The sequence below is a fragment of the Oncorhynchus gorbuscha genome, linkage group LG16 (genome assembly GCF_021184085.1).
Source record: "Oncorhynchus gorbuscha isolate QuinsamMale2020 ecotype Even-year linkage group LG16, OgorEven_v1.0, whole genome shotgun sequence".
Taxonomy (NCBI): domain Eukaryota; kingdom Metazoa; phylum Chordata; class Actinopteri; order Salmoniformes; family Salmonidae; genus Oncorhynchus; species Oncorhynchus gorbuscha.
The window spans coordinates 98,569,560-98,583,318 of NC_060188.1; the positions used below are offsets into that span (position 1 = coordinate 98,569,560).

At 46.2% G+C, this 13,759-nt stretch overlaps 1 protein-coding gene across 1 annotated transcript in view; it reads right to left on the bottom strand.

Annotated features, from left to right (window-relative positions):
• The window catches only part of LOC124000170 (ciliary neurotrophic factor receptor subunit alpha-like), a 558,871-nt gene that overhangs the window by 78,566 nt on the left and 466,546 nt on the right, over positions 1-13,759 (bottom strand). Inside the window, exons 5-6 of the mRNA XM_046306361.1 lie at positions 8,540-8,706; positions 4,258-4,421 (exon numbers count right to left, since the gene is read on the bottom strand). Coding sequence (XP_046162317.1) covers positions 4,258-4,421; positions 8,540-8,706 — 331 coding nt within the window. The remainder of the gene's footprint in view (positions 1-4,257; positions 4,422-8,539; positions 8,707-13,759) is intronic.

Sequence of the window (13,759 nt, forward strand, 5' to 3'; positions counted from 1 at the left end):
GCAATATCAGTGGGTTTTGTGATGAATGCACCATCTGATTAAATGAATGAAGGAGCCGAGCTAGCTTTTTTTCCCCAAAATGTCATTTAAGGTGCCCCAAAGCTTTTTACTATCGTTCTTTATATAATTTATCTTTCTTCCATAGTGTAGTTTATTTGTATTTTTATTTCGTTTAGTCACATGATTTCTTAATTTGCAGTACGTTTGCCAATCAGTTGGGCTGCCAGACCTATTTGCCATTCCTTTTGCCCCATCCCTCAACCAATTTTTCAATTCCTCATCAATCCAAGAGGATTTAACAGTTTTTACAGCCATTTTCTGAATGGGTGCGTGTTTATTAGTGACTGGAATAACTTGTTTCATATAGGCGACAAGTGCAGCGTCTGGTTGCTCCTCATTACATTTACATTTACATTTAAGTCATTTAGCAGACGCTCTTATCCAGAGTGACTTACACCACAGACCAGCATATATTATTTACATCATCAACATATGAATGACTACGAAATGGATTGTACAACCTCTTATACACAATATTAGGCCCAACCTTTGGAACTTTGGATTTCCTATATATGCCTACTATATTCTGATCACTAAATACTATGGATTTGGATACTGCTTTAAAGCATAATTCTGCCGCATTAGTAAAGATGTGATCAATACATGTTGCTGATTTAATTCCTGTTCTGTTTGTAAATACCCTGGTAGGTTGACTGATAACCTGAAACAGGTTGCAGGCACTGGTTACAGTTTGAAGCTTTTTCCTGAGTGGGCAGTTTGATGAGAGCCAGTCAATATTTTAAATCCCCCAGAAAAGATACTTCTCTGTTGATATCACATACATTATCAAGCATTTCACACATATTATCCAGATACTGAATGCACTTGGTGGTCTATAGCAGCTTCCCACCAGAATGGGCTTTAGGTGAGTCAGATGAACCTGTAGCCATATTACTTCAACAGTATTTAACATGAGATCGTCTCTAAGCTTTACAGGAATGTGGTTCTGAATATAGACCGCAACACCGCCCCCATTGGCATTTTTGTCTTTTCTGTAGATGTTATAACCATGTATTGCTACCACTGTATCAAAGGTATTATCTAAGTGAATTTCAGAGATAGTCAGAATGTGAATGTCATCTGTTACAAGCAAGTTATTGACTTCATGGACCTTGTTTCTTAGGATGCATATGTTAATATGGGCTATTTTTAGCTCTTTTCTGGGATGCTTAATTATTTTTAATGCTTTACTGGGAAGCTTATCAGAGGTAGACTTACTCATGTTATTTACATAGGAGCTGATAGTGCAGGGTGAGCTGCATAATGTGCTCTTCCTACTATTGCACACCGCCTCAGTGCAAACAGTGTAACTATGGTTTACAGCACATATGTCAGAGTCAAGGCCCGCGGGCCACATCCGGCCCGCGAGAAGGTTTTTTACGGCCCCTGGGATGATCTTGATTTATTATTAGAACCGGCCCGCAGACCGCAGCAAGCCGGCAGCCCGCAGATCTTTTACACGCACCAATACTACATTTCCCACAATGCAACGGTGACGCACCGAGCAGTAGGCTGCTTCATTTCAATATTTATTGGCACAGCAGTTGTCAGCATCACAGTAAAATTAACTTTCAGATACCCATCAAAAATGGCAAAACGGAAGGTGGACACTGAGAACCGGGGGTTTCAAACAAGGTGGGAGTCGGAGTATTTGTTCACGGAGGTAGCTGGAAAACCTGTGTGTTTTCTGTGTGGAGAAAGTGTGGGGGTACTGAAATTATAATCTGAGACGATTATGAAACGAAACACGCGGACAAAAACAAGAATATGGACATGGAACAAAGGCTACAAAAGGCAGAGGAATTAAAACGAGGCCTCAAATCTCGACAGCTCTGTTCAAAAAAGCCAAATCACAAGGCCAGGCTGCTGTCAAGGCCAGTTTTATTTTGGCAGAAGAGATCGCTAAATCAGCCCGGCCATTTACGGAGGGGATTTCATCAAAAACTGCATGATTAAAGTTTGTGACGAAGTTTGCCCAGAAAAAGGCAACTCTTTTTAAATGTGAGTCTGAGCAGAAACACCATTGCCGAGAGAGTAGACCAGTTGTCCATCAATCTAAAAGAGCAGCTTGTGAAAAAGGGAAAAGATTTCATTGCATATTCCTTGGCTGTGGATGAGCACCGACATTTCTGACATTGCCCAGTTGTCAATTTTCATCCGCGGAGTGGACTCCAGCCTAAGCGTGACAGAGGAGTTTTTGGCTTTACGTCCTATGCATGGCACAACTACGGGGCATGATTTGTATGAAGAGGTGTCAAGATGTGTAAATGAGATGGAGCTGCCTTGGGAAAAACTCGTGGGTTTGACAACCGTGCGATTGTGGACACAGGAGCGGACTGGTGGAGAAAATCGGGAAAAGATGCAAGAGGAAAACGCGACAGGTGAGCTGACAGCTTATCATTGTATCATACACCAGGAAGCGTTGTGCGGTAAAGCCTTGAAAATGGAGCATGTAATGAGCATTATCACGCGCACAGTTAACTTTATCAGAGCCAAAGGTTTGAATCACCGCCATTTCAAGGCATTTCTGACGGAGTTAGAAACGGAGCATGGTGATTTGCCTTATCACACAGAGGTGCGATGGCTAAGCCAGGGAAAGGTGCTTCAAAGATGTTTCGAGCTTCGTGAGGAGATTTGTCTGTTCTTGGACAGCAAAGGGAAAGACACAACACAACTCCGAGACTAAATGTTTCTGTGTGAAATGGCTTTTCTGTGTGACATTACGAGTCATCTGAATGCAATGAACTTGCAGCTGCAGGGTCGGGATCGTGTCATCTCTGATATGTACAGTACAGTGAAGGCATTTAAAACCAAACTGACTCTGTGGGAGACGCAGATGTTTGAGCCACTTTCCCAGCTGCCAGACCATGAAAGAGAAGCTCTCTACCAGTGCGTTCCCGAGCGCACAGTTGGCTGATAAAATAGGTATGCTTGCCGCTGACTTTCGACGCCGATTTGCTGACTTTGAAGCACAAAAAAGCAGGTTGGAACTGCTCGGTAACCCATTTGCTGTTGACGTGGAAAGCTCACCACCAAACCTCCAAATGGAGTTGATTGACCTCCAATGAAATGATGCACTGAGGGCAAAATATGCGGCAGTGGGTGCTGCGGAGTTCGCCCGTTTCCTCCCCGACACAATGCCGCAGCTGCGCATCCAGGCTGCTCAAACGTTGTCTATGTTTGGCAGCACATACCTGTGTGAACAACTGTTTTCTTTGATGAACTTGAACAAAACATCACACAGAAGTCGACTTACTGCTGAACACCTCCACTCAATTCTGAGGATTTCCTCAGCTCAGAGCCTGAACATTGATGAACTTGTGGAAAAGATGGGACACCACCAAGTATCACCCTCAACCTCAAACAAGTGAACATTACTGTGCAATCACATATTTAGGGTTTTTACTCAGTTCAAGTTTAAAAGTTAAAGTTTAATATTTGTTTTCACTGCATGTTACTTCTCCTTAAACAAAGTGTTGTTTTTGATTAATAGATTTTTGCACTTTATTTTATTGTATTTCAATCCAATTATATTTTAAAAATATTTCAGTTGAGTGGATGATAGAAAATGGCTATTATTGTTTTTTTCTTTGAAGTAAATTTAGCCCACTTTTGCTAAAATAGAAAATATAGGCTACTGATGGTGCCTTGAATACCGGTTTCTTTCATTTAATGTTCATGTTATGGGGATTTTTATATAAAGGAAATTTGTCTTTTGTGTCTGTTGAAAATTAAAGATTACTGACAGAGCCATAAGAAAATATTGCTTTATTTATCTGATCATATTGGAATATATTTGTTAGGTTTTCAGTAGGTTCAATTAGGTTCACTAGACTATATGCGTCATTTAAACATTTTTCAATGAACATTCGAACAGTCCGGCCCTCGGCTTGTAGCTAAATTTTTTATTTGGCCCTCCGTCCATTTGACTTTGACACCCCTGGTTTACAGGCTCATGATTACTGCTTACAATAGCTGTAGGATAAACAGATGAATTTGTTGCAATTAAGGGTACATAAATTAAATTACTTACATTGTGTTTGCCAATGCCCTAGGATCATGTACATTTGATGCAGCATTATGACAACTCATTGTCACAATGGTAGGGATTAACTGAGCAGGTCTTGGATAGTTTACCAGTCATTTTTGAGTGTGTGTTGAGTATGTGTGTGTGTTACATGTGTATCTATAACTCACGTGTTGCCACTGGTCTCTGATGAGGGGCCTGTATCGTAGGAAGTACTTCAGGGGGAAGCTCTCTACATCTGGCCAGGTAGAAGGGCTATTCCAGGTGACCTCCAGACGACGAACGTTGTTAGGGATGGGCGTGGCCACCACCTTTTCAGGGGGGTCTGGCTTCACTGCAGGGAGAGAGGAGAGACAACACATTAGACAATGCAGTACACAGGGACATTGACCAAGCTGGAGATCGTTTTGGGACACAGTGCAGGACAGTGGTCATGTAGTCACAGCACAGGGAAAGACATTGTGGAATACAGATCATCACATGGACAAATTGATGGATGGTTAGAGGACAAACAGGAATTTCATTAAGGTGTGAGACACAGAGAAAGACCAAATGGAGAATGAAGAGCAGTGGTAACAATTGGTGCCCCGGGTCCTCTGGACTGGGTAAGAGCTCTGAAGGCCATCGGGGGACCTCGGTAGGACCTTTGAAGGCCATCGGGGGACCTCGGTAGAAATTCTGAAGGCCCTCTGGGAGCTGGGTAGGACCTCTGAAGGCCTTCTGGGGCTGGGTAGGATCTCTGAAGGCCCTTTCAAACCTGGGTAGGACCTCTGAAGGCCCTCGGGACCTGGGTAGGACCTCTGAAGGACCTCTGGGGGCTGTTATGACCTCTGAAGGCCCTCTGGGGGCTGGGTAGGACCTCTGAGGAATAGGTAGGACCTCTGAAGGCCCTGGGGGACCTGGGTAGGACATTTGAAAGGCTCTCGGGGGGCCAGGTAGGACCACTAAAAGGCCCTCTGAGGAATGGGTAGGACCTCTGAAGGCCTTCTGGGGGCTGGGTAGGATCTCTGAAGGCCCTGTCGAACCTGGGTAGCACCTCTGAAGGCCCTCTGGGGCTGGGTAGGACATCTGCAGTCCATCAGGGACCTGGGTAGCACCTCTGAAGGCCTTCTGGGGCTGGGTAGGATCTCTGAAGGCCCTTTCAAACCTGGGTAGCACCTCTGAAGGCATTCTGGGGGCTGGGTAGGACCTCTGAAGGCCCTTTCAAACCTGGGTAGGACCTGTGAAGGACCTCGGGACCTGGGTAGGACCTCTGAAGGACCTCTGGGGGCTGTTATGACCTCTGAAGGCCCTCTGGGGGCTGGGTAGGACCTCTGAGGAATAGGTAGGACCTCTGAAGGCCCTGGGGGACCTGGGTAGGACATTTGAAAGGCTCTCGGGGGGCCAGGTAGGACCACTAAAAGGCCCTCTGAGGAATGGGTAGGACCTCTGAAGGCCTTCTGGGGGCTGGGTAGGATCTCTGAAGGCCCTGTCGAACCTGGGTAGCACCTCTGAAGGCCCTCTGGGGCTGGGTAGGACATCTGCAGTCCATCAGGGACCTGGGTAGCACCTCTGAAGGCCCTCTGGGGGCTGGGTAGGACCTCTGAAGGCCTTCTGGGGGCTGGGTAGGATCTCTGAAGGCCCTGTCGAACCTAGGTAGGACCTCTGAAGGCCCTGGGGGACCTGGGTAGAACCTCTTTGGGCTGTGTAGGACATCTGAAGTTCATCGGGGACCTGGGTAGGACCTCTGAAGGCCCTCTGGGGGCTGGGTAGGACCTCTGAAGGCCCTCTGGGGGCTGGGTAGAACCTCTGAAGGCCCTCTGGGGGCTGGGTAGAACCTCTGAAGGCCCTCTGGGGGCTGGGTAGGAACTCTGAAGACCCTCTGGGGGCCAGGTAAGGACCTCTAATAGGCCCTGGAGGACCTGGGTAGGACCTCTGTGGGCTGGGTAGGACATCTGAAGGCCTCCTGGGGGCTGGGTAGGACCTCTGAAGGCTCTGTCGAACCTGCGTAGGACCTCTGTAGGCTCTCTAGGGGCTGGGTGGGAATTCTGAAGACCATCAAGGGCCGGGTAAGACCTCTCAGCTCAGAGTGAAGGCTATTGCTCAGAGTGAAGGCTAAAGCTTAGAGTGAAAGCTTCAGCTCAGAGTGAAGGCTATTACTCAGAGTAAAGGCTAAAGCTTAGAGTGAAAGCTGCAGCTCAGAGTGAAGGCTACAGCTCAGAGTGAAAGCTACAGCTCAGAGTGAAGGCTAAAGCTTAGAGTGAAAGCTGCAGCTCAGAGTGAAGGCTATTGCTCAGAGTGAAGGCTAAAGCTTAGAGTGAAAGCTGCAGCTCAGAGTGAAGCCTACAGCTCAGAGTGAAAGCTACAGCTCAGAGTGAAGCCTACAGCTCAGAGTGAAAGCTACAGCTCAGAGTGAAGGCTATTGCTCAGAGTGAAGGATACTGTTTAGTGTGACGGCTACAGCTCAGAGTGAAAGCTACAGGTCAGAGTGAAAGCTACAGCTCAGAGTGAAGACTACAGCTCAGAGTGAATTCTGCAGGAAAGAGAGTGATATAAGTAGAATGCTGTGTTTGTGTGAGCCTGGGAGGTGTTTTGAGAATGCAATGCTGTTTCTACTCTGTATGGTGTCTCTGTGGTATTTTGGGATCAGTGTGTTTACTCTGTGGTTTAGCTCCAACCACTGGGGCAGGGCTGGGACAGGACAAAGACATCCCCATAGCGTGTAAGCTGCCCAACTCGTACTCTCCTCACCCCTACCCTTCTCATTCCCTCCACACCCCCTACCCTTCTCATTCCCTCCTCACCCCCTACCCTTCTCATTCCCTCCTCACCACCTACCCTTCTCATTCCCTCCTCACCCCCTACCCTTCTCATTCCCTCCTCACCACCTACCCTTCTCATTCCCTCCTCACCCCCTACCCTTCTCATTCCCTCCTCACCCCACCTACCCTTCTCATTCCCTCCTCACCCCACCTACCCTTCTCATTCCCTTCCTCCTCACCCCTACCCTTCTCATTCCCTCCTCACCCCACCTACCCTTCTCATTCCCTCCTCACCCCCCCTACCCTTCTCATTCCCTCCTCACCCCCTACCCTTCTCATTCCCTCCTCACCCCCTACCCTTCTCATTCCCTCCTCACCCCATACCCTTCTCATTCCCTCCTCACCCCCTACCCTTCTCATTCCCTCCTCACCCCCTACCCTTCTCATTCCCTCCTCACCACCTACCCTTCTCATTCCCTCCTCACCCTACCTACCTTCTCATTCCCTCCTCACCCCACCTACCCTTCTCATTCCCTCCTCACCCCACCTACCCTTCTCATTCCCTTCCTCACCCCCCTCACCCCCTACCCTTCTCATTCCCTCCTCACCCCTACCCTTCTCATTCCCTCCTCACCCCCTACCCTTCTCATTCCCTCCTCACCCCCTACCCTTCTCATTCCCTCCTCACCCCCTACCCTTCTCATTCCCTCCTCACCCCCCTACCCTTCCCTTCATTCCCTCCTCACCCCATACCCTTCTCATTCCCTCCTCACCCCCTACCCTTCTCATTCCCTCCTCACCCTACCTACCCTTCTCATTTCCTCCTCACCCCCTACCCTTCTCATTCCCTCCTCACCCTACCTACCCTTCTCATTCCCTCCTCACCCCACCTACCCTTCTCATTCCCTCCTCAGCCCCTCCTCACCCCCTACCCTTCTCCTTCCCTCCTTACCCCCTACCCTTCTCATTCCAACTTCTCATTGTTATAATGAGTTCCTGCTGTCTGTTATAATGAGTTCCTGCTGTCTGTTATAATGAGTTCCTGCTGTCTGTTATAATGAGTTCCTGCTGTCTGTTATAATGAGTTTCTGCTGTCTGTTATAATGAGTTCCTGCTGTCTGTTATAATGAGTTCCTGCTGTCTGTTATAATGAGTTTCTGCTGTCTGTTATAATGAGTTCCTGCTGTCTGTTATAATGAGTTCCTGCTGTCTGTTATAATGAGTTCCTGCTGTCTGTTATAATGAGTTTCTGCTGTCCTAACGAGTTCAAATCAGTTTGTCCTCCAGGTGCCTTCAGATTGTTGAGTCAGCTATACAATCTAACGACCCAATGACTTGTGTGATGTCAAGGTTGATACAGTTAGCTAGGGAGGATGGGAGGGAGAGATGTTCCCCCATACAGTCACACACACACACACACACACACACACACACACACACACACACACACACACACACACACACACACACACACACACACACACACACACACACACACACACACACACACACACACACACACACACACACACACACACACACACACACACACACACACACACACAGGGAGGATATGAGTGAGAGCTGTTCAGCCAGTACAGGACTCATTTCATCCTCCAAAATTAAAGCAACCTTCTACAGTGTTCTAGTTAATAACCAATAAACATGATGAGGAGGAGGATGGGGAGGAAGATGATGAAGATGAGAGTACCTATGTTGAACTCTTCGAAGGTGATGGCAGTGGAGGCACTTCCGAGGGCATTGAGGGCAGTGACGTTGACTCTGTAGGGGTAGCTACTGAACACCTCAAGGAACTTAACGTGACAGCGGTTCTTATGGACCACATCCCTCGTTGCTTCTAGGGACTTCTGGTTGTGTCTGAGAGGAGAGAGAGAGAGGAGAGGAGAGAGAGACAGAGAGAGAGAGCGAGAGAGAGAGAGAGAGAGAGAGAGAGAGAGAGAGAGAGGGAGAGAGAGAGAGCGAATGATAGGGAGTGAGAGAGAGAGAGAGAGAGAGAGAGAGAGAGAGAGAGAGAGAGAGAGAGAGAGAGAGAGAGAGAGAGAGAGAGAGAGAGAGAGGAGAGGAGAGGGAGAGGAGAGAGGAGGAGAGAGAGAGAGAGAGAGAGAGAGGAGAGGAGAGAGAGAGAGAGAGAGAGAGAGAGAGAGGGGAGAGGAGAGAGAATGATAGGGAGAGAGAGAGAGAGAGAGAGAGAGAGAGAGAGAGAGAGGAGAGGAGAGAGAGAGGAGAGAGAGAGAGAATGATGGGAGAATGATGAGAGAGAGAGAGAGAGAGAGAGAGAGAGAGAGAGAGAGAGAGAGAGAGAGAGAGAGAGAGAGAGAGAGAGAGAGAGAGAGAGAGAGAGAGAGAGGAGAGGAGAGAGAATGATAGGGAGAGAGAGAGAGAGAGAGAGAGAGAGAGAGAGAGAGAGAGAGAGAGAGAGAGAGAGAGAGAGAGAGAGAGAGATTAGGATTTGGCTAAAAATACTTGAATCAGTCATAGAGCCCATTGCCCTTTATGGTTGTGAGGTCTGGGGTCCGCTCACCAACCAAGACTTCACAAAATGGGACAACCACCGAATTGAGACTCTGCACGCAGAATTCTGCAAAAATATCCTCCGTGTACAACGTAAAACACCAAATAATGCATGCAGAGCAGAATTAGGCCGATTCCCACTAATTATCAAAATCCAGAAAAGAGCCATTAAATTCTACAACCACCTAAAAGGAAGCGATTCACAAACCTTCCATAACAAAGCCATCACAAACAGAGAGATGAACCTGGAGAAGAGTCCCCTAAGCAAGCTGGTCCTGGGGCTCTGTTCACAAACACAAACACACCCTACAGAGCCCCAGGACAACAGCACAATTAGACCCAACCAAATCATGAGTAAACAAAAAGATAATTACTTAACACATTGGAAAGAATTAACAAAAAAACAGAGCAAACTAGAATGCTATTTGGCCCTACACAGAGAGTACACAGTGGCAGAATACCTGACCACTGTGACTGACCCAAAATTAAGGAAAGCTTTGACTATGTACAGACTCAGTGAGCATAGCCTTGCTATTGAGAAAGGCCGCCGTAGGCAGACATGGCTCTCAAGAGAAGACAGGCTATGTGCTCACTGCCCACAAAATGAGGTGGAAACTGAGCTGCACTTCCTAACCTCCTCCCCAATGTACGACCATATTAGAGAGACATATTTCCCCCAGATCACACAGATCCACAAAGAATTCAAAAACAAATCCAATTTTGAAAAACTCCCATATCTACTGGGTGAAATTCCACAGTGTGCCATCACAGCAGCAAGATTTGTGACCTGTTGCCACGAGAAAAGGGCAACCAGTGAAGAACAAACACCATTGTAAATACAACCTATATTTATGCTTATTTATTTTATCTTGTATCCTTTAACTATTTGTACATTGTGTATATATATATATATATATAATATGACATTTGTAATGTCTTTACTGTTTTGAAACTGTTGTATGTGTAATGTTTACTGTTAATTTTTGTTGTTTTTCACTTTATATATTCACTTTGTATGTTGTCTACCTCACTTGCTTTGGCAATGTTAACACATGTTTCCCATGCCAATAAAGCCCTTGAATTGAATTGAATTGAATTGAATTGAGAGAGAGAGAGAGAGAGAGAGAGAGAGAGAGAGAGAGAGAGAGAGAGAGAGAGAGAGAGAGAGAGAGAGAGAGAGAGAGAGAGAGAGAGAGAGAGAGAGAGAGAGAGAGAGAGAGAAGAGAAGGAAGGAAGGAAGGAAGGTGAGGTAAAGAGGAAAAGAGAGAGAGAACGACGTGGGGGGACAATATTAGGCAGTGAAAGACAGAGACAGGGACATTTAAAAATAAAATCTACATTTCAGAGTATTTTTAAAGACCAGCAAGTTTCCATGAGCCAAGTTCCACAAACAGCATCATCATCATTGGTAGGTTCTCGCTGACAGGATGGTGAGATTCCGGGTGCTCCAGGCTGGTTAGGGAGCCGGAGGGTGAGGATTGCCCCCGGCCATCCCCAGGGGTATCATCTGGTCTGGGAACAGCGGGGCCTTCTCTCTATCTCCTCTTGTCAGCTCCCTCTGGCTAGAATACCATCTAAATGCTAACTTCCTCCTACTATGCTAGAAGGAGCTCAATTATCTTTATGCTAAAGCTCGATTCTAACTTCCTTCCCTCTTATCAAGGAGATGACGTTTATCTCTGTGTGTGAGCATTTAGAACTGATGTTTAATAGCTCCTCCCCACTGCCACTGGGCCAATAGGAACTAAGACTGATGTTGTGATTCTATAATTAATTGATCTGACATTTTCTGAATTCAAAGCCAGTGGTGATGTTGGTGTAATTATCTAATGACCAGCGGACCAGGATGTTATCAGGACCATAGTTTGTCCCACATGGATCTCTATTTCCTTTACAGCTCAATACCTCTGACCAGAGCGGACCAGGATGTTATCAGGACCATAGTTTGTCCAACATGGATCTCTATTTCCTTTACAGCACAATACCTCTGACCAGAGCGGACCAGGATGTTATCAGGACCATAGTTTGTCCAACATGGATCTCTATTTCCTTTACAGCTCAATACCTCTGACCAGAGCGGACCAGGATGTTATCAGGACCATAGTTTGTCCCACATGGATCTCTATTTCCTTTACAGCTCAATACCTCTGACCAGAGCGGACCAGGATGTTATCAGGACCATAGTTTGTCCCACATGGATCTCTATTTCCTTTACAGCTCAATACCTCTGACCAGAGCGGACCAGGATGTTATCAGGACCATAGTTTGTCCCACATGGATATCTATTTCCTTTACAGCTCAATACCTCTGACCAGAGCGGACCAGGATGTTATCAGGACCATAGTTTGTCCCACATGGATCTCTATTTCCTTTACAGCTCAATACCTCTGACCAGAGCGGACCAGGATGTTATCAGGACCATAGTTTGTCCCACATGGATCTCTATTTCCTTTACAGCTCAATACCTCTGACCAGAGCGGACCAGGATGTTATCAGGACCATAGTTTGTCCAACATGGATCTCTATTTCCTTTACAGCTCAATACCTCTGACCAGAGCGGACCAGGATGTTATCAGGACCATAGTCTGTCCCACATGGATCTCTATTTCCTTTACAGCTCAATACCTCTGACCAGAGCGGACCAGGATGTTATCAGGACCAAGTTTGTCCCACATGGATCTCTATTTCTTTAGGCTAATCCTCTGACCAGAGATTAGGATGTTATCAGGACCATAGTTTGTCCCATCATGGATCTCTATTTCCTTTACAGCTCAATACTCTGACCAGAGCGGACCAGGGTTAATCAGGACCATAGTGTTCCCACATGGATCTCTATTTCCTTTACAGCTCAATACCTCTGACCAGAGCGGACCAGGATGTTATCAGGACCATGAGTTTGTCCCATCATGGATCTCTATTTCCTTTACAGCTCAATACCTCTGACCAGAGGGACCAATGTTATCAGGACCAGGTTTGTCCCACATGGATCTCTATTTCCTTTACAGCTCAATACCTCTGACCAGATCACCAGGATGTTTTCTCTACCATAGTCTGTCCCATCATGGATATCTATTTCCTTTACAGCTCAATACTCTGACCAGAGCGGACCAGGATTTATCAGGACCATAGTTTGTTGGATCTCTATTTCTTTACAGCTCAATACACCAGAGCGGACCAGGATGTTATCAGGACCATAGTCTGTCCCACATGGATCTCTATTTCCTTTACAGCTCAATACCTCTGACCAGAGCGGACCAGGATGTTATCAGGACCATAGTCTGTCCCACATGGATCTCTATTTCCTTTACAGCTCAATACCTCTGACCAGAGCGGACCAGGATGTTATCAGGACCATAGTTTGTCCCACATGGATCTCTATTTCCTTTACAGCTCAATACCTCTGACCAGAGCGGACCAGGATGTCGGTCAAGGTGTTCTCTATACTGAGGGTTAATCAGGATTAGGGTGTTCTCTATACTGAGGGTTAATCAGGATCAGGGTGTTCTCTATACTGAGGGTTAATCAGGATTAGGGTGTTCTCTATACTGAGGGTTAATCAGGATCAGGGTGTTCTCTCTATTGAGGGTTAATCAGGATCAGGGTGTTCTCTATACTGAGGGTTAATCAGGATCAGGGTGTTCTCTCTACTGAGGGTTAATCAGGATCAGGGTGTTCTCTCTACTGAGGGTTAATCAGGATCAGGGTGTTCTCTATACTGAGGGTTAATCAGGATCAGGGTGTACTCTCTACTGAGGGTTAATCAGGATCAGGGTGTTCTCTCTACTGAGGGTTAATCAGGATCAGGGTGTTCTCTCTATTGAAGGTTAATCAGGATCAGGGTGTTCTCTTTAAGTGGTATTAACTGCCTTGTTCAGAGGCAGAACGACAGATTTGTACCTTGTCAGCTCGGGGATTCGATCTTGCAACCAAAGTGGTTACTAGTCCAATGCTCTAATCACTAGGCTATGCTGCTGCCCTAAGGATGTGCATATACTTGTTACCATTTTGAAAAGAATGTTGGATAATTTAACACAATCGATCTGGTAAAAGATAATACAAAGAAAAAAACAGGATTTTCTGTATTTTTATTGTACCCTCTTCAATGAGAAAAGCTATAATGTATTATTCCAGTCCAGGTGCAATTTAGATTTTAGCCACTAGATGGCAGCCGTGTATGTGCAACGTTTTACACTGATCCAATGAAACTATTTATTTCAATACTGCCCAAATGTGCCTAATTTGTTATTTAATAACTTTTTATGTTCACAGTTGTGCACACTCCTCAAACAATAGCACCATATTATTTCACTCTAATAGCTTCTATAAATTGGACAGCACAGTTAGATTAACAAGACTGTAAGCTTTCTGCCAACATCAGATATGTTTATGTCCTGGGAAA